At 42.3% G+C, this 27,704-nt stretch overlaps 1 protein-coding gene across 1 annotated transcript; it reads left to right on the forward strand.

Annotated features, from left to right (window-relative positions):
- LOC121532037 (neural Wiskott-Aldrich syndrome protein) lies at nt 1-27,704 on the forward strand. The gene is given in 12 exon segments (XM_041837682.2): nt 1-617; nt 6,168-6,302; nt 6,436-6,522; nt 6,620-6,716; nt 7,475-7,498; nt 10,879-11,083; nt 11,457-11,499; nt 24,495-24,648; nt 25,452-25,602; nt 25,604-26,018; nt 26,103-26,211; nt 26,466-27,704. Coding segments are annotated over 12 exon segments (1,587 nt in total). The 5' UTR covers nt 1-512; the 3' UTR covers nt 26,528-27,704.

Consider the following 27,704-nt stretch of genomic DNA (forward strand, 5'->3'; position numbering starts at 1 on the left):
TTGCAGAATCCACTGGGAAATAGGGCTAGACCATTTCATCGTTCGGGATATGTTGGAATCCTCGTTATATTCTAACACCAGAACATTTAAAGACGACAGGCAAAATCTTTTTTTAATGCAAATTAATTTCGTTCGGGAAGCCCTGCTCTTCAAATTTATATTTTTTATTTTATTTCTACACGACCCCTCTCTTCTTCATTAGAATGGTTGTTCCTTTACACTGCCATGTTGGATGGATGTATCGATGTTGCATCTGGAGTTCCGAATGAAAGTTTAGAATTTGCCCACTGCAAAGATTGGGGTTCCCACGGTTTATTCCAGGCGAATGGGTCATGGAGGTTGTTATCCAACAACCAGGATCCTGAAATATTTCATTTTGCAGACCTCTACCTTAGAAACAACGCCATGAGATGATCCGTTTGCAGGCCATGGCGATCAAAGGCTGCACGAATTTTATGTAATGTTCAAGAGTAAAACAGTTAATTTTGTTTATGTAGAAATTATTTGCGAACATGAATAGCCATCCTCAGCAACGGCGGGTTGGAAATATTGGCTCCATATTCCTCACCCCGCAAGAGAACGAATGCCTCTTCAACTACCTGGGCAGGAAATGCATTGTAAGTTGTCTTGTTTACGACCATGCCAAGCTCTCGCTCTCAAGTTCAAGTGCAATTTGTCTACCTGCACCGTTGCAAAAAGAATGTGTTCGGCTATTTGCTAAATGTTAGTGTTATGTAGGCTAACGTTAGGCAAAAACCTGGCTGTAGGCCGATAAGACGCATGACAGCTCAGCAGCTTTTTCTATGGCTTTGCTGGAACGATGCAGACTTTGAGCAAGCAGAGCTGTTTGCCTGTCAGAGGGATTTGCTGTCAAAAAATTGGCTTGGAAATGTAAACGTATGCCTCTGAAGTATTAGTGGTTTTCGCCTGGCTGTAAACAGTAATGCAAAGGTCATTGTTTTTAGCCTATGAAGCACATACCCCATAATTAATAAACATGACCGATACAGTGTTGACCTAAGCTAAGGTTGCACTACTGTGGGTGATATAAAATTGACAATTTACTCAACCAACTGATGCACTGCAGTCTGGCATGTTTGCACGTTAGTATTTTGTTTGTATTTGACAGCCATCGCAATTTACCGAGGGAAGACATTAGCCGGTGTTTGCACAATATGGATTATGTTCAGAACATACATATTGTCCTTACTTCGTCCCATTGTTTACACGAGCCATTGTTTACACAGATAACACAGGCTCCTTGCGTGAAAGAAGCAACTATTTTCCCAACGCTAAAGGCTAAGAAGGTATTTGTGTCCTTACGAAAAAAAGATTGCAGTCAGAGTGCAGTATAACTGCAGTTATAGTGAAGTATAACAGCAGTATGCTGCAAATACTGCATCCAAAAATAGTCGACTACAGTTACTGCACTTTTACTGCAATTGTTTTTGTAAAGGTGAAAGTCAAATCTGTTTATTATTGAGAAGCTGCATTAGATGAACAAAAGTGTCAAATGAGAGCCCAGTGGAACGACTACTATAGCCTACAGTACACTGTCCAAATAAATCACATTATAATATCACCATTTGCTGTAAGTCAAGAGGGTCTAGTAAGACAGAGCCAAAGCTTGATGTGTGTTCTTTTTATCCCATAACATGTGTCCTACCATGGGAATTGGGAACATACTGATCTGGATTGATTTATGTCTCTGTCTGTGTGTGGTGCACACCTCTGTCTACACTTTCAGACTCGCAAACCTTTATTATCAATGAAATGTTAACTACAAAGGAGCCTATGTCTACCTGGCAGAATGATATCATGATTATTTGCATCAATCCAGTGGCCATTTGTTTAGCAAACTCTGCAATCACTTGAGCGCTATAGAAACATCGATAAACAAACAATTGTCTCTGACAGGTGTGCACTTGAATTGAAGTGGTCTCCTGATGTGGTTTAACAGTGTTTCCCCTATATTCATTTAGCAGCAGCTGGCCGCCGCTGCTAAATCATTGCCGCCACAACCAATATAAAAATAATATATATATATATATATATACGGTACCAGTCAAAAGTTTGGACACACCTACTAATTCCAGGGTTTTTCTTTATGTTTACTATTTTCTACATTGTAGTGAAGACACTAAAAAAAATTATGCACGCATGACTGTAAGTCGCTTTGGATAAAAGCATCTGCTAAATGGCTTATTATTATTATTATTATTATTAAATAACACATGGAATCATGTAGTAACCAAAAAAGTGTTAGACAAATCAAAATATATTTTATATTTGAGATTCTTCAATTAGCCACCCTTTGCCTTGATGACACCTTTGCACACGCTTGGCATTCTCTCAACCAGCTCCACGAGGTAGTCACCTGGAATGCATTTCAAGTAACAGGTGTGCCTTGTTAAAAGTTAATTTGTGGAATTTCTTTCCTTCTTAATGCGTTTGAGCCAATCAGTTGTTGTGACAAGGTAGGGTTGGCATAAAGAAGATAGCCCTATTTGGTAAAAGACCAAGTCCATATTATGGCAAGAACCGCTCAAATAAGCAAAGAGAAACGACAGTCCATCATTACTTTAAAACAGGTCAGTCAATCCAGAACATTTAAAAAACTTTGAGTGTTTCTTCAAGTGCAGTCGCAAAAACCATCAAGCGCTACGATGAAACTGGCTCTTATGAAGACCGCCACAGGAATGGAAGACCTAGAGTTACCACTGCTGCAGAGGATAAGTTCATTAGAGTTACCAGCTTCAGAAATTGCAGTCCAAATAAATGCTTCACAGAGTTCAATTAACAGACACATCTCAACATCAACTGTTCAGAGGAGACTGCGGGAATCAGGCCTTCATGGTCAAATTTCTGCAAAGAAACCACTACTAAATAACCAAAAAGAAGAAGAGACCTGCTCGGGCCAAAAAACACGAGCAATGGACATTAGACCGGTGGAAATGTGTCCTTTGGTCTGGAGTCCAAATTTGACATTTTCGGTTCCAAACGCCGTGTCTTTTTGAGACGCAGAGTAGGTGAACGGATGATCTCTGCATGTGTGGTTCCCACCGAGAAGCATGGAGGAGGAGGTGTGGGGGTGCTTTGCTGGTGACACTGTTGGTGATTTATTTAAAATTCAAGGCACACGTGACCAGCATGGCTACCACATCATTCTGCAGCGATACGCCATCCCATCGGGTTTGCGCTTAGTGGGACTATAATTTGTTTTTCAACAGGACAATGACCCGAAACACACCTCCAGGCTGTGTATAGTGCTATTTTACCAAGAAGGGGAGTGATGGAGTGCTGCATCAGATGACCTGGCCTCCACAATCACCCGACCTCAACCCATTTGATATGGTTTTGGATGAGTTGGACTGCAGAGTGAAGGAAAAGCAGCCAAAAAGTACTCAGCATATGTGAGAGCTCATTCAAGACTGTTGGAAAAACATGCCTCATGAAGCTGGTTGAGAGAATGCCAAGAGTGTGCAAAGCTGTCATCAAGGCAAAAGGTGGCTACTTTGAAGAATCTAAAATGTATTTTGATTTGTTTAACACTTTTTTGGTTACTACATGATTCCATATATGTTATTTCATAGTTTTGATGTCTTCACTATTATTCTACAATGTAGAAAATAGTAAAACAATTAAAAAAAACCTGTAATGAGTAGGCGTGTCCAAACCTTTGACTGGTACTGTTCAAAAGTTTGGGGTCACTTAAATGTCCTTGTTTTTGAAAGAAAAGCAATTTTTTGGTCCTTTTAAAATAACATCAAATTGATCAGAAATACAGTGTAGACATTGTTAATGTTGTAAATGGCTATTGTAGCTGGAAACGGCTGATTAAAAAAAAAATGGAATATCTACATAGGCGTACAGAGGCCCATTATCAGCAACCATCAGTCCTGTGTTCCAATGGCACGTTGTGTTTGCTAATCCAAGTTGATCATTTTAAAAGGCTAATTGATCATTAGAAAACCCTTTTGCAATTATGTTAGCACAGCTGAAAACTGTTGTGCTGATTTTAAAGAAGCAATAAAACTGGCCTTCTTGAGACTAGTTGAGTATTTGGAGCATCAGCAATTGTGGGTTCGATTACAGGCTCAAAATGGCCAGAAACAAATAACTTTCTTCTGAAACTCATCAGTCCTCAACTGGCAGCTTCATTAAATAGTACCCGCAAAACACCAGTCTCAACGTCAACAGTGAAGAGGCGACTCTGGGATGCTGACCTTCTAGGCAGAGTTGCAAAGAAAAAGCCATATCTCAGACTGCCCATCTTTAATCTTTTATTTTTATTGGCCAGTCTGAGATATGGCTTTTTCTTTGCAACTCTGCCTAGAAGGTCAGCATTCCGCGGAGTTGTCTCTTCACTGTTGACGTTGAGACTGGTGTTTTGCGGGTACTATTTATTGAAGCTGCCAGTTGAGGACCTGTGAGGAGGCGCCTGTTTCTCAAACTAGACACTCATGTATTTGTCCTCTTGCTCAGATCTTTGTTTCTGGCCATTTTGAGCCTGTAATTGAACTCACAATTGCTGATGCTCCAGATACTCAACTAGTCTCAAGAAGGTCAGTTTTAGTGCTTCTTTAATCAGCACAACAGTTTTCATCTGTGCTAACGTAGCGCAAGGGTTTAAATTTCCTGTGATCAATTAGCCTTTAAAAATGATAAACTTGGATTAGCAAACATGTGCCATTGGAACACAGGACTGATTGTTGCTGATAATGGCTTCTAATCCTATGTAGATATTCCATAAAAAATCAGCCGTTTCCAGCTGCAATAGCTATTTACAAATTAAACGTCTACACTGTATTTTTGATCAATTTGTTATTTTAATGGACAAAACAGATTGCTTTTCTTTCGAAAAAGGACATTTCTAAGTGACCCCAAACTCTTGACGGAATATGTGTATATTATATATATATATATATATATATATATATATATATATATAGAAATAAACGTTTTTAGTGTAAACTTAAATGACTAAAACCAGATATAAAGTACTGAATGTAGAATTTATGTTTGATCTATATATGTTTTTTAAATAAGATAATCTTTGAGAACTAACAATCACCAAAATAACAACTAGACAGTTAGGGAGAATCTAAAATTCCAAAAGTGTCATAGCATGGTGCCGCCATTGATTTTGTTATAATGTTCGAGTTTCTCAGATGGCATAAGCCATGGATAAAGTGTGTACAATTGCAGGAAACTAGCTTTAAAACTGTAAAATTATTTCCGCCACATGGCAACATTTTTACAATTGGAGGAAATTAGCTTTCTAACTCTAAATTTCTCTGACCCATGGCATAATGTGTAGAATTGCAGGAAATTAGCATTAAAACAGCAAAATGTTGTCTCTGTGGCCAAGAGGACGGTCTCTAAAATATTTGGTTGCCCACCATCTGATCCCATTTTGATCCAGAAAAAAACACTATGTAAGCATTTTTGTGGACTTAGAACATCTCTCTTTTTCTCCCTTTTTTTTTTTCTTTCAAGGTGTGATTTTGAGAGTGAAAACCTGATAACTGGGAATATCGGAAACCTGGATAAACCAAGAGGGAATACAGAATAAAAAAACGAAAAAACTGAATCAGGCAAAAAATTAAACCGATTTTTATCGTCTGGCCAGTGACCTTTCCTGTGTTATGATGAGGTGTGAGTTTGAGGAGAGAAATGCTTCCTCGTGTTCTTTCTCTCCTACCCGCAATAATAAATCACTGAAGAGGAAGCAAGCCAGAGTGGTATTTCCTCTTCCTCATTGTCTCGTTTTGTGATTGGCACAGGTCGCTCCCTGTGTCCTTGAAGCAAACCAAGCATGGATTTTGTGTCCATTGGCTATGTCTGTCATCATTCTCTATAAGGTCTGCTCAGGGTGTATTATTTGCAAACATTGTACTATGCTCTCGGGGCAAGTAATCAGTGTTTCCTGTTCGTGGATGTGTTCCTCTTCCTCTATATGGCCATCACTTACACATTGCCCCCTAGAGGCATTCCACTAGTTAGGCTAGTTTCGTGAAGAAAGAGGATAATGTGCAATCCAACGCTGCACTTAATCACATTTTATTAACAAAACATTTTACAAATTCTGTGTCTCTGTATGTGTCACTATAGTGTTTTTACTTTGCTGTAACGCTCACACACTCCCACTGTGAATTCATCCTCAGACCCTGTGCTCAGCGGTGGTCCAGGTGTATGGGGCAGACAGAAGCTCATCCTGGGTGAAGAGGTGCTGCGGAGTGGCCTGTCTGATTAAGGATAACCCTCTGAGGTCCTACTTCATCAGGGTCTTTGACATCAAGGTGAGTGAAGTAGAGGGAGGATGGTTGAAGCTAGCCTAGCCTCACTAGCCTAACACTGAGTCCCTTTCCTGAGGAATTCCCTCTGCTGCTAAAAGGCAGTTCAGTAATGAATGTTATTTCTCTCTCTTTTCAGGAAGGGAAAACCATGTTTGAACAGGAGCTCTACAATAACTTCTCAATCAACAGCTCTAGGTCGTATTTCATTTCGTTCGCAGGAGATGTAAGTATGATATCTCGCCACTTGAAAGCTTTTGGACCCCACGTAGACAGTGTCTTAAATTAAAATACTGATCTTTCCTTCCTCTCTTTATCACCAGAACTGCCAGGTAGGCCTGAACTTTGCTAGTGAGGAAGAGGCCAAGCGATTTAGAGCCGCACTTAACGACCTACTCGGCAGACGCCAACGTAAAACGGGTAACTACAGTGGCTCCGCATGCTCAGTCTACACTACCTCTGCTTTCTCAGTACCTGAACCTTTCACCCTCTGGACAGAGGAAGGGGAGGAAGCTCCAATTTATCTTCCTGTGCTACTACTAACAAGACCACAGGGCCCAATCTCAAACCGATCCCTCATATTACCTGAGACCTATCTTGTAACTCAGATCTGCGAGGGGGTTCATTTTGGGTCAACAAGGGTCTAGGAATTGGTTTGGATTTGAGCCCTGTGTCAAATTTTTCCTGCTGGTTTCTGTTGGAAACTCGGTGATATATCTGCAGTGGTGTTCCTCTCTGGCTTCTCTCAATCCTTCTCTGTTTCTCTCTGCATGCCGGCCTTTGAAGTTTGCTGCTCTTGCTGTGAGGAGTGAGCTTTCAAAGACGTGGGGCAGGGAAAGTGGGTACTGTAATGGTATGGTAGGGACAGCTAGCTTTCATTCTGTACTGTTCTTCCAGTAGTATTTTTCTTGTTTTTGCATATTTTCTGAAAAAGCATTTGGCGGGCAGGATCTGAATGGAACTGGTATTCTCAACAACCTGCCGGTGGCTACCTTTCCATACACTTCCATCCTATTTCCGTCTGTCCATCTGACTCTCATAAACTAACTCTGAACGCTTTCCAGACACTTTGCTTGTCCTTTCACACTTCCATATACACTCTCTGTCGCTCTGATAGCTGTGGCTAAGCCAACTTGAATTGGCTGCGAAATTATAATTGTTCCCATTTTGTTTTGCAGAAAAAAGATGTGACCCTGCAAATGGTATGTTGTCCATTCTTTGATTTGTACCAATTTGTATAGTCCAAATTTGACCTTCAACATGTTTCAGTGAAATATAATCCTTGGCTATTTTACGATTTAAAAGCATAGGTCTCCTATAATCAGTCAAGCAAAATCAAATGTATTGGTGTACATGCATGTCTACACACACAAACACACACATACACCCCTCTGCAATATGGCATGATACGACTGGTCATTTCCTGTAAAGAAATAGGCTAAATCTAATGCTTATGAGTACACACTCACTCACTCTGAGTTGACACTAATGTTTAGCCCCAACATTGTGCCTTAGGGTTCATCTGTGCAGCATGAGGCCCCCTGTGTGCCATGTGTAAACCACATGGGTCACTCAGTACGTGTCCAACTGCCAACACTCTCTCTTTAAATCAGCCTTCTCACAGACTTGTATACAGCATACCTTGAATGTAATGTACTATGGGCTAAAATCGCTCTGGGATTCATTTAAGATACTCTTTGAAGAGGTAGGGTTTCAGATGTTTTTGGAAGATGGGCAGGGACTGCTGTCCTAGTGTCAGGGGGAAGCTGGTTCCACCATTGGGGTGCCAGAACAGAGAAGAGCTTTGACTGGGCTGAGCGAGAGCTGAACCCCCGTAGGGGTGGGAGGGCCAAGAGACCAAAGGTGGCAGAACGGAGTGCTCGGGTTGGGTTGTAGGGTTTGAGCATAGCCTGATGGTAGGGAGGGGCAGTTCCCCTTACTGCTCCGTAGGCAACACAGTGGTTTTGTAGTGGATCCGAGCTTCGACTGGAAGCCAGTGGATTGTGCGGAGGAGCGGGGTGACATGGGAGAACTTGGGAAGGTTGAACACAAGGCGGGCTGCGGCGTTCTGGATAAGTTGCAGGGGTATCATGGCACAAGCAGAGAGGCCAGCCAACAGAGTGTTGCAGTAGTCTAGACGGGAGATGACAAGTGCCTGGATTAGGACCTGTGCCGCTTTCTGTGTGAGGAAGGGTCATACTCTAAAGATGTTCTAGAGCATGAACCTGCAGGAGCAGGTCACCACTTTTATGTTTTCAGACATGACAGGGTGTTGTCCAGGGTCACTCCATGGTTCTTTGCACTCAGGGAGGGGGACACCGGGGAGTTGTCAACCATGATGGAGAAGTCTTGAGGTCTTTTCTTTAGGAGTTATTTCCTTTTTTGCTTCCCTCCCTCCCTCAATATGTTCCTTTTGTTTTCCTTGTCATAATTCACTGTTATGCTGACAGAGTGTGCTTTGGGGAAGGAAGCACTTCAATATTTGTGATATTTAATCATTACATTTATGAGGTTTCTGAACCCTAATATGGACAGGATAACCATTGACATTATCTGTCAATCATTGACTTTCATACAGCCAAAGACAACCATCTGTATGGTACCACTACACAGATTCGTTGGAAGTTCTCCATTGAAAGCTCCCAATGAAGTGGAATGATGAGGGTAAACATGTCTCAAAGCGAAGGAGCTTTCAAAGTCCTCGTTGATAGCTGAGACTTCTAACATTTGTAGGAAATCCAGGGATTTGGTTGGGATTAGCTGTAGATTACTGATTTATGTCTGATCCATCTGCATTTTGTGGAGATTAACATGGACTCGAGGAGCGTGATCAAATGCCTGGACAGAGGGAAGGTTTGACCACACCATGAGAGTTTGTGTGACTAACTGGGGTTGGACCCGAATCATCTGCATGCCATAAGACTGTTAGCCTGCTGAACTGAAGCCTAACCTAGGTCTCATGCAAGGTTATTCCTCATGCAAGAATAGTTCACAGAACTACTGTAGCTCTGTTTTAGTTGGCCATTGCAGTTTCAATCAGAAGTCATTATTATAATGTTCCTAGACAACATTGCGTTAATTTTATAGCAGCCATGTTGGTGCCTCCTGGGTAATTTTTACCATTAACAGTCCAAAGAATTGGCAGAATTTTAAACCAAACACTAGATGGTCAAGATGAATTGTCCAAGGAGCAACATGGCTCCCAGCTCTGAAGTTGGCCATAGCTCTGTTTTTTGTATGACTGGGTTTGACTCAACTGATGTCACATAAGAAACAAACACACACGCATACACACACAATGGGAGGACAAGCACTGGCTTTGAACCAGATTGATTCTGTCACCGTTTCTTTAGTTGTCTGTAAAAGACTGCTGTGCTATTCCTTGGCGTAGCCACAGGCAGTCTGAGAGCCTCGCTAGTCAGTTGGTCTACCCAACACTGTATCATATGGATGGAAAAAGGATGAATTGCACAACTTCTTTATCAAGCCTGTCTTTAACAGAGTCATTGGACAGTGAGTTGAAGTTGGAAGACTGGTTGGGTCTGCTTGGGTGTCCAGTGCTGCTAGTGGATGGGTTTTATATGCCATTGTTCTGCCCCTGTTCTTTTGAGGAAGAGAAAGAGAAGGAATATGAAGAGGAAGAGGAAAAGAAGGGGTGTGTGGTGCTAGAGGAACCGAGGATTAAGAGCTGGCTGAGAGAGGTATTTAATGGTAGAGTTGTCGTCAGGCAGAGTTCATGTCCATCCCGCCCTTGTCCTTTTGAGGAAGAGGATGATGAAGAGGAAAATGAGGGGTGTGTGGTGCTAGAGGAACCGAGGATTAAGAGCTGGCTGAGAGAGGTGTTTAACGGTAGGGTTGTCGTCAGGCAGAGTTCATGTCCATGATCCCATTTAAATTCTAGTGAATTAAGAAATGAATGCACATGATTTACATAATTATGTAATTTCTTTGGATAAATGTAAAATCTTAGAATTATAATTTAAATGGACTTTATACTGACTTTGTTGTTGTTTGGCGCCTATGCTGGTGTTCCGGTTCTAGATATTCACAAAGGCACTGGCATGTGTATAGACAATTAGTGCCCTCTATTGTTTCTTGTCTGTACACTATTTTGAAATAGTGCTAAATACATCGAAAGACTAGTGTTTTATTGTGTGTGGTCCTGCATTGTCAGCTGTCTTGCTCAGTCCTGAACTCTTTCCCTTGTTTCAATGTAAAAATAAATAAATAGATAGATAGATATAGATATTTACATTTTAAGATTGCGATAAGGTTCAGAGACTACCATAGTCACAACACAGGCCAACACAGGCCAAGTTATGCAAAGTAAGTTTACTACCAGTCAATTATGCAAAGTAAATGTTACTTTTTATTAATAATTAAAAAGGGTTGTGTATGATCTATCTGGCCTTTGTGTAATACAACTTGTGAAGTATGCTAAGAAATCAAAGGACAACCTTTTGGATTGGCTCCACCTCATTTCATGAGAGAAACACTGCTTCTGAGCTTCCCAGCACTGGTTCTGAGCTTCTAGTTCTAACAGTTTCTCATTTTCTTCCTCCATCTCTCCCTCCTACTATAGGCCCGGCTCTCCCTATGGCCACAGTGGACATCAAGAACCCAGAGATTAACAATGTGCGCTTCCACAACTCCCAGCAGCAGCAGCTTCCACAGCCACACCACCTCAACAACATGCTGCACAGCAGCCTCAGCAAGAAGGAGAAGAAAGTCAAGGGCAAGAGGAAGAAGCTCACCAAGGCAGACATAGGCACCCCCAGCAACTTCCAGTGAGTGGACCACACTTCCGTCTAGAGTACACTTCAGACGGGTCTGTGTAGATAAATGTAGCGCAGCTGGAGTTTTTCTGAATGTTTGTTCTCTGAAGTTGTGTAACGGATTGAGCTTGTCACTCATGTTTGAGGGTGTTCTTTGTGTCTTGAGAACCTCTTCGGTGGCTCAGTTGTGTTTGTCTGCATTCATAAATGTGCCTGTGTGTGTGTGTGTGCGCATAAGTGAGTGGTCTTACATGAGTGTCTGTGCTTGCACGTGTTTGTTGCTGCGTGTGAAATGCACACCTACACACGTTTGTCAATCGGCTTGCTTGTGAGTACACGTGTATGTATGTGCTCATCCCTGTCTGTCATGTGTCTCTCTCTTCAGGCACATCGGCCATGTGGGCTGGGACCCAAACACAGGCTTCGATGTGAGTACCACACACACACACACACACCGGATCCTTCATGGGCACACAATGGTGACCTGTGTGGCCGACCCATGATTGACCCACACAATGGCCTCATTTGTATACAGCGCATACTTATCATGCATCCAATGCCGTCATACAAGCCTCTCCTGCAACCCGGAATATTCCAGAAAATTGTTTGTCACTGTTTTGGGCAGCTATGCTTCAGTAGCGCAAGTCATAAGTCAGTTGGTCCTCATAAAATACCTGTGTTCTGTAGTTCATCAATCATTACCATCACTTTGATATGCTTGGAAGTGTTGCCCAAAACGTAATGTTTAATGTAACTAAATTTTTTTGCCAATATTAGACCTAACAATTAGTCATCTGACAATCATTGTCATGCCATTCAGACAACAACTGTCAGAGAAGTTGGCTTAAGCATATAGGCCCCGATTCCGACCCGAGGTAATCGCGCATAAATGAACATGTGGTTGTTGCTGAGGATCATTAGTAACAGTTGATCATTTAAAAAAAGACACATAGGCTAATTGAATCGTTATGGAGCCGAGTGTAGACCAAACCATAACAGTTTGAACCTGCCGCATGGTGCAATAATTGGCTGTGTCATCACACAGTTCCATGGTTAGTGCAGGCAATAGAGGGTATAGCCTACTATTGTACACTATTCTCCCTATTATAATTCTATGTACACTAATATTCAAACATTACCATGGGTTAAAAAACTGAATGTGCTCAGTGGCGCAGTGGTCTAAGGCACTGCATCGCAGTGCTAGCTGTGCATCGCAGTGCTAGCTGTGCCACTAGATATCCTGGTTCGAATCCAGGCTCTGTCGTAGCCGGCCGCGACCGGGAGACCCATGAGGCGGCGCACAATTGGCCCAGCGTCGTCCAGGGTAGGGGAGGAAATGGCCGGCAGGGATGTAGCTCAGTTGGTAGAGCATGGCGTTTGCAACGCCAGGGTTGTGGGTTTGATTCCCACGGGGGGCCAGTATGGAAAAATAATAATAATACAAAAAATAATGTATGCACTCACTAACTGTAAGTCGCTCTGGATAAAAAATGTAAAATGTAAATGTAAACCACAGTATGTTTTTATTCATTTATATATTTTGTGCGTGAAGGCTCGCCAAACCCGTTTATTTTTTAAAATAATTCATACTTTCCTAAAATTTGCCAAAATAATCTACAGGATCAGTGTTTTTAAATCTACCAGTTGTTGAAACGGATATGCATACATTGCATTCGGAAAGTATTCAGACCCTTGACTTTTTCAACATTTTGTTACGTTACAGCCTTATTCTAAAACTGATTAAATTATTTTTTATCCTCATCAATCCACACAAAATACCCCAGAATGACAAAGCGAAAACAGGTTTTTAGAAATGTTTGCAAATATATTACAAATAAAAAACAGATACCTTATTTATGTAAGTATTCAGACCCTTTGCTATGAGACTCAAAATTGAGCTCAGGTGCATCCTGTTTCCATTGATCATCCTTGAGATGTTTCTACAACTTGATTGGAGTCCACCTGTGGTAAATTCAATTGATTGGACATGATTTGGAAAGGCACACACCTGTCTATATAAGGTCCCACAGTTGACAGTGCATGTCAGAGCAAAAACCAAGCCATTAGGTCGAAGGAATTGTCCGTAGAGCTCCGAGACAGGATTGTGTCGAGGCACAGATCTGGGGAAGGGTACCAAACAATTTCTGCAGCATTAAAAGTCCCCAAGAATACAGTGGCCTCCATCATTCTTAAATGGAAGAAGTTTGGAACCACCAAGACTCTTCCTAGAGCTGGCCGCCTGGCAGAACTGAGCAATCGGGGAAGAAGGGCCTTGGTCAGCGAGGTGACCAAGAACCCGATGGTCACTCTGACAGAGCTCCGGAGTTCCTCTGTGAAGATGGGAGAACCTTCCAGAAGGACAACCATTTCTGCAGCACCACCAATCAGGCCTTTATAGTAGAGTGGCCAGACGGAAGCCACTCCTCAATAAAAGGCACATGACAGCCTGCTTGGAGTTTGCCAGAAGGCACCTAAAGGACTTTCAGACCATGAGAAACAAGATTCTCTGGTCTGATGAAACCAAGATTGATTTCTTTGGCCTGAAGGCCAAGCGTCACGTCTGGAGGAAACCTGGCACCATCCCTACGGTGAATCATGGTGGTGGCAGCCTCATGCTGTGGGGATGTTTTTCAGCGGCAGGGACTGGGAGACTAGTCAGGATTGAGAGAAAGATAAACGGAGCGAAGTACAGAGAGATCCTTGATAAAAACATGCTCCAAAGCACTCAGGACCTCAGACTGAGGCGAAGGTTCACCTTCCAACAGGACAATGACCCTAAGCACACAGCCAAGACAACACAGGAGTGTGCAGCGACTCTCCCCATCCAACCTGACAGAGCTTGAGAGGATCTGCAGAGAAGAATGGGAGAAACTCCCCAAATACAGGTGTGCCAAGCTTGTCGCGTCATACCCAAGAAGACTCAAGGCTGTAATCGCTTCAACAAAGTACTAAGTAAAGGGTCTGAATACTTATGTAAATGTTAAAAATAGCAAAAATGTCTAAAAACCTGTTTTTGCGTTGTCATTATGGTGTATTGTGATAAGGAAAATATTTGTTTTAATCCATTTTAGATTAAGGCTGTAACATAACAACGTGGAAAAGTCAAGGGGTCTGAATACTTTCCGAATGCACTGTATATTTAGATTTATTTAGATGGCTTTCTTTCATTGATAGCTATTTCTGAACCCGTTCTCTCAATGTATTCTAGTCTGTCGTCAAAATTCGAATTAAATGTACACCGTATTTAAAGGGATGGCTTAAGATAAATGTACTGAAAACCCAATTGAATGAAAACTCCACGAGAAAATCTGTTGGCCAACAAGTGGGAGGGTTTTCAGTGGTTGAATTACATGTATTTAGTGCACGCAAGGGAACCATGTCTGCAAAGCCCGTTACGCACCTTCATAAGGTAAGTCTGAATACTAACTACTGAGAAGTGCGTAAGTCTCTAAGAGCTTTGCACACCTGGATAACTCTTCAAGCTCTGTCGGGTTGGTTGCTGATCACTGCTAGACAGCCATTTTCAAGTCTTGCCATAGATGTTCAAGGCGATTTTAAGTCCGAACTGGAACTAGGCCACTCAGGAACATTCAATGTCGTCTTGGTAAGCAACTCCAGTGTATATTTGGCCTTGGGTTTTAGGTTATTGTCCTGCTGAAAGGTGAATTTCTCTCCCACTGTCTATTCCGATGACTAGCATTCCCATAACATGATGCAGCCACCACCATGCTTGAAAATTTGAAGAGTGGTACTCGGTGATAATGCTTTGTATTCAGGACAAAACATGAATTTCTTTGCCACATTTTCTTTGCAGTATTACTTTAGTGCCTTATTGCAAACAGGATGTTTTTTATTTATTTATTTATTTATTCTGTACAGACTTATTTCCTTTCACTCTGTCTTTTAGGTTAGTGTTGTGGCGTAACTACAATGTTGTTGAGCCATCCTCAGTTTGTTCCTATCACAGCCATTAACCTCAAACGGTTTTTAAATATGTGGAAAAAGCCTTGTGAAAAAAGATTGCAGTACAGTCGTGGTCAAAAGTTTTGAGAATGACACAAGTATTGGTCTTCACAAAGTTTGCTGCTTCAGTGTTTTTAGATATTTTTGTCAGATCTTACTATGGTATACTGAAGTATAATTACAAGCATTCCATAAGTGTCAAAGGCTTTTATTGACAATTACATTAAGTTTATGCAAAGAGTCAATATTTGCTGTGTTGACCTTTCTTTTTCAAGACCTCTGCAATCCGCCCTGACATGCTGTCAATTAACTTCTGGGCCACATCCTTACTGATGGGAGCCCATTCTTGCATAATCAATGCTTGGAGTTTGTCAGAATTTGTGAGTTTTTGTTTGTCCACCCGCCTCTTGAGGATTGACCACAAATTCTCAATGGGATTAAGGTCTGGGGAGTTTACTGGCCATGGACCCAAAATGTCGATGTTTTGTTCCCCCAGCCACTTAGTTATCACCTTTTGCCTCATGGCAAGGTGCTCCATCATGCTGGAAAAGGCATTGGTCGTCACCAAACTCTTCTTGGATGGTTGGGAGAAGTTGCTCTCAGAGGAGGTGTTGGTACCATTCTTTATTCATGGCTGTGTTCTTAGGCAAAAATGTGAGTGAGCCCACTCCCTTGGCTGAGAAGCAACCCCTCACATGAATGGTCTCAGGATGCTTTACTGTTGGCATGATAGAGGACTGATGGTAGCGCTCACCTTGTCTTCTCCGGACAAGGTGTTTTCCGGATGCCCCAAACAATCGGAAAGGGGATTCATCAGAGAAAATGACTTTACCCCAGTCCTCAGCAGTCCAATCCCGGTACCTTTTGCAGAATATCAGTCTGTCCCTGATGTTTTTCCTGGAGAGAAGTCGCTTCTTTGCTGCCCTTCTTGACACCAGGCCATCCTCCAAAAGTGTTCGCCTCACTGTGCGTGCAGATGCACTCACACCTGCCTGCTCCCATTCCTGAGCAAGCTCTGCACTGGTGGTGCCCCGATCCCACAGCTGAATCAATTTTAGATGACGGTCCTGGCGCTTGCTGGACTTTCTTGGGTGCCCTGACGCCTTCTTCACAACAATTAAACCTCTCTCCTTGAAGTTTTGATGATCCGAAAAACTGTTGATTTGGGTGCAATTTTAATAGCAGCAATATCCTTGCCTGTGAAGCCCTTTTTGTGCAAAGCAATGATGACGGCATGTGTTTCCTTGCAGGTAACCATGGTTAACAGAGGAAGAACAATGATTTCAAGCACCACCCTCCTTTTAAAGCTTCCAGTCTGTTATTCTAACTCAATCAGCATGACAGAGTGATCTCCAGCCTTGTCCCCGTCAACACTCTGACCTGTGTTAACGAGAGAATCACTAACATGATGGCAGCTGGTCCTTTTGTGGCAGGGCTGAAATGCAGTGGAAATGTTTTTTGGGGAGGGGTGTAAAGTGTCTGCCAATGATGTTCTCCTTTTTTTTAAGGGTGTGGGGATCAACAAGATAGGTTTACAGGAGCAATGTGAGCACACTTAGTGGCCCTGAAGAGACCTGTCACTATAGCTCATGCCCAGGGAGAGAAAAATAGACCAACAAAGCCTGAGGGAGACCTCAAAGATTAAAGTTAATGGTGTTACATAATGTGTCAGAACATGCAGTACAGAGTTGGGTAAAAATACTTGTTTCCCAGAGGAGGAAGAAGATGATGAACAAAAACAAACGAAAAGTGGGTATCTGTGTAGAGGGAGAAGACAAAACTACAATAATGGAAGAAGAACAAAAGAAAGTGATAAGATGATATAAAAAATGGACATGGAATATAGGATAAATTGTCTATCCATTGCAATATAGTGGCTCTCTAAGCAGCTGGTGGGTCGTTCTTGAATTGCAGTTGCATTTGCGTCCCTCGCTTTTGCAACCATGAAAAACACTGTTTATCACTTTTAAACATAATGCAAGTCCTTTACACCGCAAAACGTTATGTTCATGCATTGTTTAATGTACTTACAAAATGTTTTTTGGGGATTAAGTTCATTTTCATGGCAAAGAGGGACTTTCATCTGAAAGTCAGAATTCATCTGATCACTCTTTATGACATTCTGGAGTATATGCAAATTCCCGTTTTTGTAAGGGAAGTCAAGGGTGTGTGAATACTTTCTGAAGGCACTGTATAATATATAATAGGGCTGACCCCATTTAGTCGACTGGTTCATTGTTTGGACGATAGGCTGTTGGTCAAGAGAATATGTTTTTGTCAAGCAGTCGCAAAAAAAAAAAAAAAGTCATGGCACACTAGACACGTGCCTGATTCGCGCCTTCCTCAGTGGACTAATCTGTTGCGGAGGCCGCGGGGTTGGCACAGTCCATCACTCTTAAGACAGGCATCGTCAACGTAAAGGTTCACTCCGTTGATGTGCGTGCACGGAATGAGATATCTGGAGCAGTGGACACTTTTTGGTAACATAATATCCTCACCGTTCCCCACTCCCAATTACAAGGATGCGATAGCAAAGTTTTAAATTTTTGTAATTTCATTTTGTGAAAGCAAGGAAGAGTTGCCTTCCCTTGCTAGTAGTAGCTAGCTGGCAGCAAGCTAGCTAGCCTTTTTAGCTTCCCACATCTCCATACGAAATAATCAGATTTATAATTTTTAAAATATACCCTGGCAAATATTAAGCTAAACATTATACCAGTTTAATATCCTGCTTGTGTATTCATTCGATATCAACTAAAAATAGAACTTCATGTTTTGGTCACAAAGAAAAAAGCACAGTTGGCTAGAGCAGGTTCTACTATTTCACAATAGCCTGGAATCACTAGTTATTACTTCTAAACAAAATACCTTTTTGGGTCAATTCTTGTTGGTTGGTTTACTGTTTGAAAAGTCACTGAGATTATCAATGCAAAATAGGCTACTTTGATTAATAGCTATAGCCTATAGATCAGATCAAGGAACCAAGCGATGACACAACAGACAGAAAGGGTAACCCAGACACTTCACAGGGGCTATAAAGCTGAAGCATCCATTTAGAACGTTTTCTCATCACCAAATATGGTAGTGAGAGGAAGTCCAGTCGTGGGTAGTGGGAGAGGATGGAACTAGGTGAAACTGGGCAAACATCTGATCTCAATACATTTTTCTGTTCCCAAAACTAGAATCTGTTACGAAAATAGTGCCCTAAGTTTTATAGAGTTGACGCTTTGCCAAAGTTTTTTAAAAAGTTGCGTTGTTTAGAAGGAGTACAAGGTCGAATTGAGTTTGCACTCCTTCTAAAGTTTGCACTTCACAGAGGACGCGTTCCCTAACGGAAATATGCAAATATATGCTACAGCGCGCCGATAGGATCTCTCACTCGGGCTTGGCTCTGCCCACCTCTCTGCTTGTTCTGCCCACTACGCTTCATTTGCTCCCACTGTAAAATACACAGATGAACTATCTTGGGTTAGTTATAAATATCTTTGATGACACTGCCCCCACGGCGGCGGAAGGAATAATACGGCGCATCACAATTTTCAGGTTGTACAAAAGTACGTAGAATAACGTAGTGTATTACAAGAAGCCACCACTTTTGTGACATAAAAACTACATTAACGTACAGTCTATCTCCGTAGTGTGTGAATTTACTTTTCGGCGTGCCACGAGGGTATTTGCCTGGCACGCAAAGCAATTTGATAAAATTGATAAAATAAGTTAAATTGCATTTGTTTTTCGAAATTGCAGTGGTTTTCCATAAATGGCTACTTCTTTGAACCTGACGCCATTTGTAAGAGTATTCCTTAGGCCTACAGTATGTGTCAAGATAATGTTTCTTGTGTATAATTTAAAATGTTGAGTCAAGAGGAAGGGGAGTGTGGCTTAAATTAGGGCTGGGCGATAGGGCCAAAATATCGTATATAGCTGACTCAAGTAACGGAGTAAACTATAAAAGTGAAATACCTTATAGAGGGTAAAGCAATAACCCAAACAGGTCCATGCATCAATATCAGTATACCGCCCAGCCCTAGCTTAGATGCACAAGGCACATCTCTCCCGCCAATTCGTGTGCATTTATTGTTTCATAACATCATTGTTATGAAACAAGTGGCGCAGTGGTCTAAGGCACTGCATCGCAGTGCTAGCTGTGCCACTAGAGATCCTGGTTCGAATCCAGGCTCTGTCGTAGCCGGCCGCGACCGGGAGACCCATGGGGCGGCGCACAATTGGCCCAGCGTCGTCCAGGTTGGGGAGGGATTGGCCGGCAGGGGATGTAGCTCAGTTGGTAGAGCATGGCGTTTGCAACGCCAGGGTTGTGGGTTCGATAAAATAATGTATGCGCTAACTGTAAGTCGCTCTGGATAAGAGCGTCTGCTAAATGACTAAAATGTAAATGTAAATGTTGTGAATTGTTTGCCCTTTGATTGTTAGTGTCTATCAATTCCCCCATTTACATATTGTATATCACTAGTTGTACATTTACTGTTAATTCCCATAATTTCTAATCTACAATAATTGTTTGGTTACGGTAATTTCTGATAATGCATTCAATATATTAATAGTCATTTACCGTTCTCATTGTCAGAGTGGATAACCTTTGTTACACTTGTGAGAAACAATTTTTGGTTTATTTCATTCCATTGACGGGTTTTGTCAATTTATTCATTATGTTTTGTTTGGAACGCTCCTGTCCAAGTTTGTTCACCTGTTTAGACGTAGGCTACCTGGCCTGCGTGCAAATGTATAAATGTGCCATGGAGCTTCTCAAAGTAATGTAATAAAGCATGTTAGAGTAGCTTGATGATGCCACCACCTTTGTTTGACGGTATGGTCCAGCGTCAGAGGATAGGACACCAAACCTCAACACAGATATAGCAAACAATGATCTTTATTAACTACACAATGTAATAAGACCGCTGCATGAAATGCTAGGCGACCTACTCAATTCCTGCAGTCTCTGTAAGGGACAGATCGCAATTTACTGGGGGAGGGGTGGTCCAAAATAGGGGAGGGTTGACAAACTTTTTTTGTTGCTTTGGGGGGAGTTGTGTGTTTATTTTTTATATTTTTGGGCACAGGTGAGGGTAGTGCTTTTTTTATTTTGGGGTTTACATTCGCTCTTTTGCAGGTTTTACTAAATAATTTATTCCATTCTAGCCAAATTTCCTCATCTGCCTGCATGCGCCAAATAGGAATAGCTGATAGGCAGCAGAGAGGCCAAGTGCATCATTGCACATGAAAGAACAGTGAAGACATGAGAGACACAGCTCAAAAATCTCCCCTATTGATCTTGTTTAGGGACAATACAATGATCCTACCTAGATTAGTCTACAACACCACAATGCAATGAATAATTGCATTATTGTTTTCAAGTGAGTACAACATTCTGCAGTGAAAATGTAATTTGAATAACGTCGCAAAAGCCCTGTGTTTTGAATGTTCCGTTCGATTTGGATCAGTTGTGGGTCTACTCTCGACAGTTTATAAGGTCTGGAAAGGCACAGTAGCATGCTAGTCTGGCTGTGTTTTTACTTCTGATACTGAATGCGCTGTCTGTTGCAGATCATCATTCTCCCAAGTCGTCCTATAATAATGTAGCCACATATGCTCCCGGCAGGCCCAGTTATTCAGGAAAGTTAACACATGCTCTGCCTGCTCTCCAATCTGAGTGGATATTCCTTGCGCACCTAGAAACTAACGCTTCAATACAGCCTAAATACAGTGAGCTACAAAAGTATTGGGACAGTGACAGTTTTTGTTGACTTTGTTTTGGCTCTGTACTCATAGCACTTTGGATTTGACTATGAGGTTAAAGTGCAGACTGTCAGCTTTAACTTGAGGGTATTTTCATCCATATTAGGTGAACTTTTTCAGCACTTTTAGGGGAGCAAAAGTATTGGGACATTCACTTGTGTATTAAAGTAGTCAAAAGTTAAGTATTTAGTCCCATATTCCTAGCACGCAATGACTACATCAAGCTTGTGATTACAAATTTGTTGGATGCATTTGCTGTTTTGTTTTCGTTGTGTTTGAGTATTTTGTGCCCAGTAGAAATGAATGGTAGATCATGTATTGTGTCATTTTGGAGTCACTTTTATTGTAAATAAAAATGTGAATGCTATGATGATTACAGATAATCATCAATGAATTGTGAATAATGATGAGTGAGAAAGTTAGTCATAAATATCGTACCCCACCAATAAGGCTAACCTCCCGTTATTGTAATGGTGAGAGGTTAGCATGTCTAGGGGGACACCAATAAGAAGAAGAGACCTGCTTGGGCCAAGAAACACGAGCAAATTGTCCTTTGGTCTGGAGTCCAAATTGGAGATTTTTGGTTCCAACTGCTGTGTCTTTATGAGACACGGTGTGGGTGAACGGATGATCTCCAATTGTGAAGGAGCAGGTGTTATGGTGTGGGGGTGCTTTGCTGGTGACACTGTCTGTGATTTATTCAGAATTCAAGGCACACTTACCCAGCATGGCTACCACAGCATTCTGCAGCGATACGCCATCCCATTTGGGTTGGGCTTAGTGGGACTATCATTTGTATTTCAACAGGACAATGACCCAACACACCTCCAGGCTGTGTAAGGGCTATTTTACCAAGAAGGAGAGTGATGGAGTGCTGCATCAGATGACCTGACTTCCACAATCCCCCGACCTCAACCCCATCGGGATGGTTTGGGATGAGTCGGACCACGGAGTGATGGAAAAGTGCTCAGCATATGTGGGAACTCCATCAAGACTGTTGGAAAAGCATTCCAGGTGAAGCTGGTTGAGAGAATGCTAAGAGTGTGCAAAGCTGTCATCAAGGAAAAGGTTGGCTATTTGCAGAATAGCTTTTTTTGGTTACTACATGATTCCATATGTGTTATTTCATAGTTTTGATATCTTCACTATTATTCTACAATGTAGAAAATAGTAAACAATATGAGTAGGTGAGTCCAAACTTTTGACTGGTACTGTAGTAGTAAAGGCCCAACGGCTTAAACTTTTAGAGGTTAATATTAGTATCATACAATGGACATCTAGACCTATGCATGCAGTGCCCTGATGCATTTAGTGCTCAAATCTCCGAGAGCTGAACCTGAGGTGGACAATTGTTGTTTTAGGAAAGTAGACTAAAAACCAATAAAAAAGGTGTCTATAGGCACTGAAAATAGCGTGTGCTACACATCGAAACACTAGGAGTAGTGTTTTTGTTATATGCTGTTTTTAAGGACACCTAAATGTGGCTAATTTGGCCAATATTCCTTGTTTATTGATGGCGCTGGCCACACCAAATCGGATCTGAATGCATTTGGATGTCCGGTAAATTTCTCAAATGTCAGGTAAATTAAAATCTTCCCGGTCACGTTGTCTGTCGCCAAATTTTCCTAAACTAAACCCTGAAATGTAGATATTGTTTTTATGCAGGTTTTAGAATATTCGCATGAAAATCTGTTGCCAATTGGATGGAAACCGACTGGCAAGTGTGCCAGTCCAGTGTCACTTTGATTTTGCCTGCAGCCCCAAACATCTAAAGAATAAGCTACATACTAGGGTTCAACATTTTCCTGGTATTTTTAAAATGTTCCATCCCGAGAATCACTTTTCTTCCGGGTAACCCACTATTTCCCGCCCAAACCGGGAGTGTCATCCAATACATAGTCTATGATATAGGCAACCACAGACTACGCACGACAGAAAAACATAAAAGCCCATAGATGTAGCTATGTTAAAAAATTAGGTGACCCCGAAAGCCAGATGGAGATGTGTAAATTAGACGTGCATTCAGTCCTTGTATTACTGCAGCATATGCAATCCAAACTGTACAGAGGCAAGTTGATGAAAGAGGCATCTGTTACAAAACAGATTTAATGTTTAATGACATTCAGAGATTTGTCAAGCCAAGCCTTTCATACTGGGTAAGCCTACAAGGTAGGGAAGGATCTGTTTTCTGTTTGTCTATTTATTGTGGTGTTGAAAACGCAAACCATGTCGGTATGTTTTGTTTACTGGTTGTGTGTTGCATTGGCACAGAAACCTGTTGGTGGAAAATTATTTGGAGTTAATTATGAGGGGGAGGGGATTCAATGTATTTTACAGTACAAGGGGAAGTGGCAGACCAATCCACGGTGCACTGAATAGGCTACAAACTGGACAGGAATAACAACTAGGCTATATTCTGTAGTGCGCTCCTCTATTCTATGTAGAGCCTCAATTCATCGGGGCATGGACTCTACAAGGTGTCGAAAGCGTTCCACAGGGTTGCTGGCCCATGACTCCAATGCTTTGCACAGCTGTGTCAAATTGGCTGGATGTCCTTTGGGTGGTGAACCAGTCTTGATACACATGGGAAACTGTTGAGCTTGAAAAACCCAGCAGCGTTGCAGTTATTGACACAAACCGTTGTGCCTGGCACCTACTACCATACCCCGTTCAAAGGCACTTAAATATTTTGTCTTGCCCATTCACCCTCTGAATGGCACATACACAATCCTTATCTCAGTTGTCTCGAGGCTTAAAAATCCTTCTTTAACCTGTCTCCTCCCCTTCATCTACACTGATTTTGAAGTGGATTTAACAAATTACATCAATAAAGGATCATAGCTTTCACCTGGTCAGTCTGTCATTGAAAGAGCAGTTTTGTACATTCAGTGTATAATATAAATATGCCATTTAGCAGACCTCGTTATCCAGAGCGCCATTTAGCAGACACCTGAATATACAGCCAGGTCCATAATTATAGGCACCCTTGATAAAGATGACCAGAAAATACAATAAAATGAATAACACAAATATTGAGCTATATCGTATGCAAAAAAAAATTGGGAAATTATTATATTATTTAATACTAATACAATTACTAAGAGAAAGAGTTTGTTTAACAAGTAATACAAAAAAATGCAAAAGAAAATGTGTCAAAATGATTGGGGCTCTAGCACCAGCCCCTTGAGAGGATAACGACACAGCCTTTTTCTAAAATGTTTTATGAAATTGGAGAACACATTTGGAGAGATCTTAGACCATTCCTCCATACAGAATTTCTCCAGATCCTTGATATCCTTTGTCTGCTCTTATGGACTGCCCTCTTGAATTCAAACCACAGGTGGTTTTCAATGGGGTTCAAGTCCGGAGACTGAGATGACCATTGCAAAATGTTGATTTTGTGGTCAATGTACCATTTCTTTGTGGATTTTGATGTGTGCTTGGGGTTATTGTTGTGCGCACCACGAGGTGCAATTCCCCTTTTCATCCACCAGATGGCAGAATGTCACAAAGATTGACAAAGTAATTTGATTATTGCGTGCTCAATAAGTTTTCTGAGTTAAATGAAATTGGCATTGCATTTTTTTATTTTAGGTCATGGTTGTACAGCGTAATTGTAGCCCACAAAACACCACAGATGCTGTCCTATGTGCCTGTTTTGGATTGTCCTGACCAGGTCTTTCTCTCTGTCTCCATTTCTCTGTCCCAGTTGAATAACCTGGACCCAGAGCTGAAGAACCTGTTTGACATGTGTGGCATCTCAGAGGCCCAGCTGAAGGACAAGGAGACCTCCAAGGTTATCTACGACTTCATCGAAAAGAAAGGAGGGGTGGAGGCCGTCAAGAACGAGCTCCGTAGGCAAGGTGAGCTCACCTGAACCACCCTCTGAGTTCTGTGTATCTCAAGCATTAAGGATTCCACCCACTGTGAATGTGATGAACTTCCTTGTTGAGAATGCACTCCACTGGTAATGAGATGGTGCAAGCCAGATGGGGCTTAATTATGTGGCATTTTTCCAGGGCCGCGCAGGTGGTGTGGTGGGTAACTATCTGTGTGTTTCAATAGAGTTGTGGTTGGTGTGATTCTGCCTCAGGTGTTGACTGTGTGAGCTTTGACCTGCTTGACTGGATAAAGCTAACTAGCTTGTGGTTTGTCTGAATTTTAAATAAACAGAGTTGAAAGGCTATAATGTAAAATGTTGCCAGAATTTCTGAGCTCTTGAACAGTCAATGTACCAGAAGTATAACTGATTTAAAAAATATTAATGAGGTTCCTGGTATTCCACTACTCGACTCAGAAAATCAAGCATGGATTGGAAACTTGTGGTGGAGTGTTTTAGTTTTTAGCACTGTTTGATTTTGGATGTTAATTGCCAAGTTGCTGTGCTGGGTGTTGCTTTGGCTGTGTATTGGAGTGATTTGAAACAGAGTATCTGGATGACAGGGTTTGAATTACACATTAACTCTTGGAGGGTAACCTATAATTGGAAACAACGTTTATGGGGTTGCACACGCTATTTTCAGTGCCTATTAAGTGAGAGAGCCCTGATTTGTAATGGGACCGAGCAGTACTCTTGTGCACCCCAGTAACTTGAACCCTGCTGGATGGGATATTGTGACTCTTTAACTGACTTCTCTCTCTCTTTCTCCGTCTTTGTCCCACCCAGCCCCACCACCCCCTCCCTCTCGGGGAGGCCCACCTCCCCCTCCCCCGCCCCACAGCTCGGGCCCAGCTCCCCCCCCACCACCATTGCGAGGTGGCCGGGGTGCCCCGCCACCACCTCCACCCTCTCGGGCCCCCACCTCTGCCCCTCCTCCACCCCCCCTCCAGGCCTGGCGCCCTAGGAGCCCCCCCTCCTCCCCCGCCCCCCACCAGAGGGGGCCACCACCACCAGCCACCACCTCCCCCTCCACCCTTGCATGCCAACGCAGCACCCCATGCCCCACCACCGCCTCCCCCACCAGCAGCACCACCCTCAGGTGGCGGGGGAGCCCCTCCTCCACCACCTCCTCCACCACCCCCACCTGGACCCCTGCCCCCTCCAGAGCTGGACTGTGGTGTGCCGTTGTCCCACTCACCCCAGGGCTCGGGGGGTAAATCGGCCCTGCTGGAGCAGATCCGTGGGGGCACCCAGCTGAAGAAGGTGGAGGCACTGGCCTCCAAGCCACCGGCCACCACTGTGGGGCGCGATGCGCTGCTCGACCAGATACGACAGGGCATCCAGCTCAAAACCGTAAGTGTACCACCTTTGCCTGTGTATGTTTGTGTGCATTTCCATGTTTGTGTGTGTTTGTAACTGTGTGTGTGCGCGTGTCAGGTACCAGACGGCCCAGACTCTGGCTCCCCTACACCAGCTCCGTCGGCAGGTATAGTGGGGGCACTTATGGAAGTAATGCAGAAGAGGAGCAAAGCCATCCACTCCTCAGGTAGGTGCCCACTGTCAGTGTGATGGAAGTGATTCAGTTAACAGCACATGCTTGTGGAATAACCTTGCCTGAGAGCTGAGCTAATGCCTTTAATTTAACGTCCGAATACAGTCTTGTGCCGAGCAGGCATTGGTGAGCAGCTGTGAAGACGCTGAATTTAAGTACTCATCTGAATTGTGTTATTACCAGTTTCCCTCAATATAAAGATGTAGATCACTATGGTTTGTTTACAAGTTTGCTTTGTCATATCCTAGATGAAGATGAAGATGATGATGACGAAGAGGATTTTGAGGATGATGACGAATGGGATGACTAGTTAAGTCTCTCCTCCCCCTCCACCCCAACACAACTGACACTAAACTGATCCTAAAATCTTCCAAAACCTGACTAAAATTGTAATGTAAATGTTCTATGAATTTGCTGTATATTTATTGTTGCCTTTTTATTAGTCTGTGCAATACCTTGTTCATTTAATCTGTAAAGTTTTTTCACATACCCTGTGTAGCGTATCTCTGGTAACACTTTCCTGGGACTCTGTCATAGAACAGTCACATCGCCGTTAAAAGCATGATATAAATGTTATAAGCTGTCATAACTATTCATGGTAATAAGCTGACATGCTTAGGCTGACTACTGCTGTATGTGACACTATGCTGCAAGATTGCTTGCAGCTAATACAAGGTGTTATTATCACCAATGACACCTGTGGTCTGTTCAGGAGGGTGCAATGTCACAGAACGTCCAGATAGAAACATATTGTGTAATATTGATATGATTGTCTGTCCTCAAGAATAGAGAGTCTTATACACTTATCAGCTCTTTACATTTCATTTCTATCTGCAACGTTCTGAACATTTAGCCCTACGGAATAATACATTGCTGCTATGTCATGCTTATGACAGCCTAAAGACGCTCTATAACAGCAGGTTCCAAGTATTACGGTATCTGCTGGATTAACAATGTGCAATTTTAGTTGGGATATATTTTATTGGTGCGTTACTGTATGTTCCCCTGTCGTTAAAGAAAGGGAGATGTAAGAAACAAACAGACGGGATCCTCATGTCGTTATGGTTGGTTAATGCAAGATAACACTATTTTCCTACCCTGCTTTTTTGTACCTTCGATTTTCTTAATGAGATCCTTATTTTTTCGTATGAAGTCCACTTATTAGAATTGTAAGCCCAAATTGACTCAAATGTTTTCAACGTTAGTATGTTCACAGCTGTTATATCTTTGAACAATTTCAAAATGTACTATAAGAGTAACAGTGCAGTGTCATAGTTGTGTTCCAACGATGTGCTTATTCAGTGACGGGGAAAACAAAGATTACCATGGGGAGGATCAGTGTATGCTGCTTGCCTGTCATTGACTCATGGAAGCTCTTAAAGCAGCTTTTGCATCAATGTCCCGCTCATTATGGATGTCCTGATGTCCTGTATTAACTTTCAGAAGTTAAATTATCACTACAAAAAAATTTGAGCTAATATACAATC

This window comes from Coregonus clupeaformis, unplaced genomic scaffold (genome assembly GCF_020615455.1).
Source record: "Coregonus clupeaformis isolate EN_2021a unplaced genomic scaffold, ASM2061545v1 scaf0073, whole genome shotgun sequence".
In the NCBI taxonomy this organism is placed as follows: domain Eukaryota; kingdom Metazoa; phylum Chordata; class Actinopteri; order Salmoniformes; family Salmonidae; genus Coregonus; species Coregonus clupeaformis.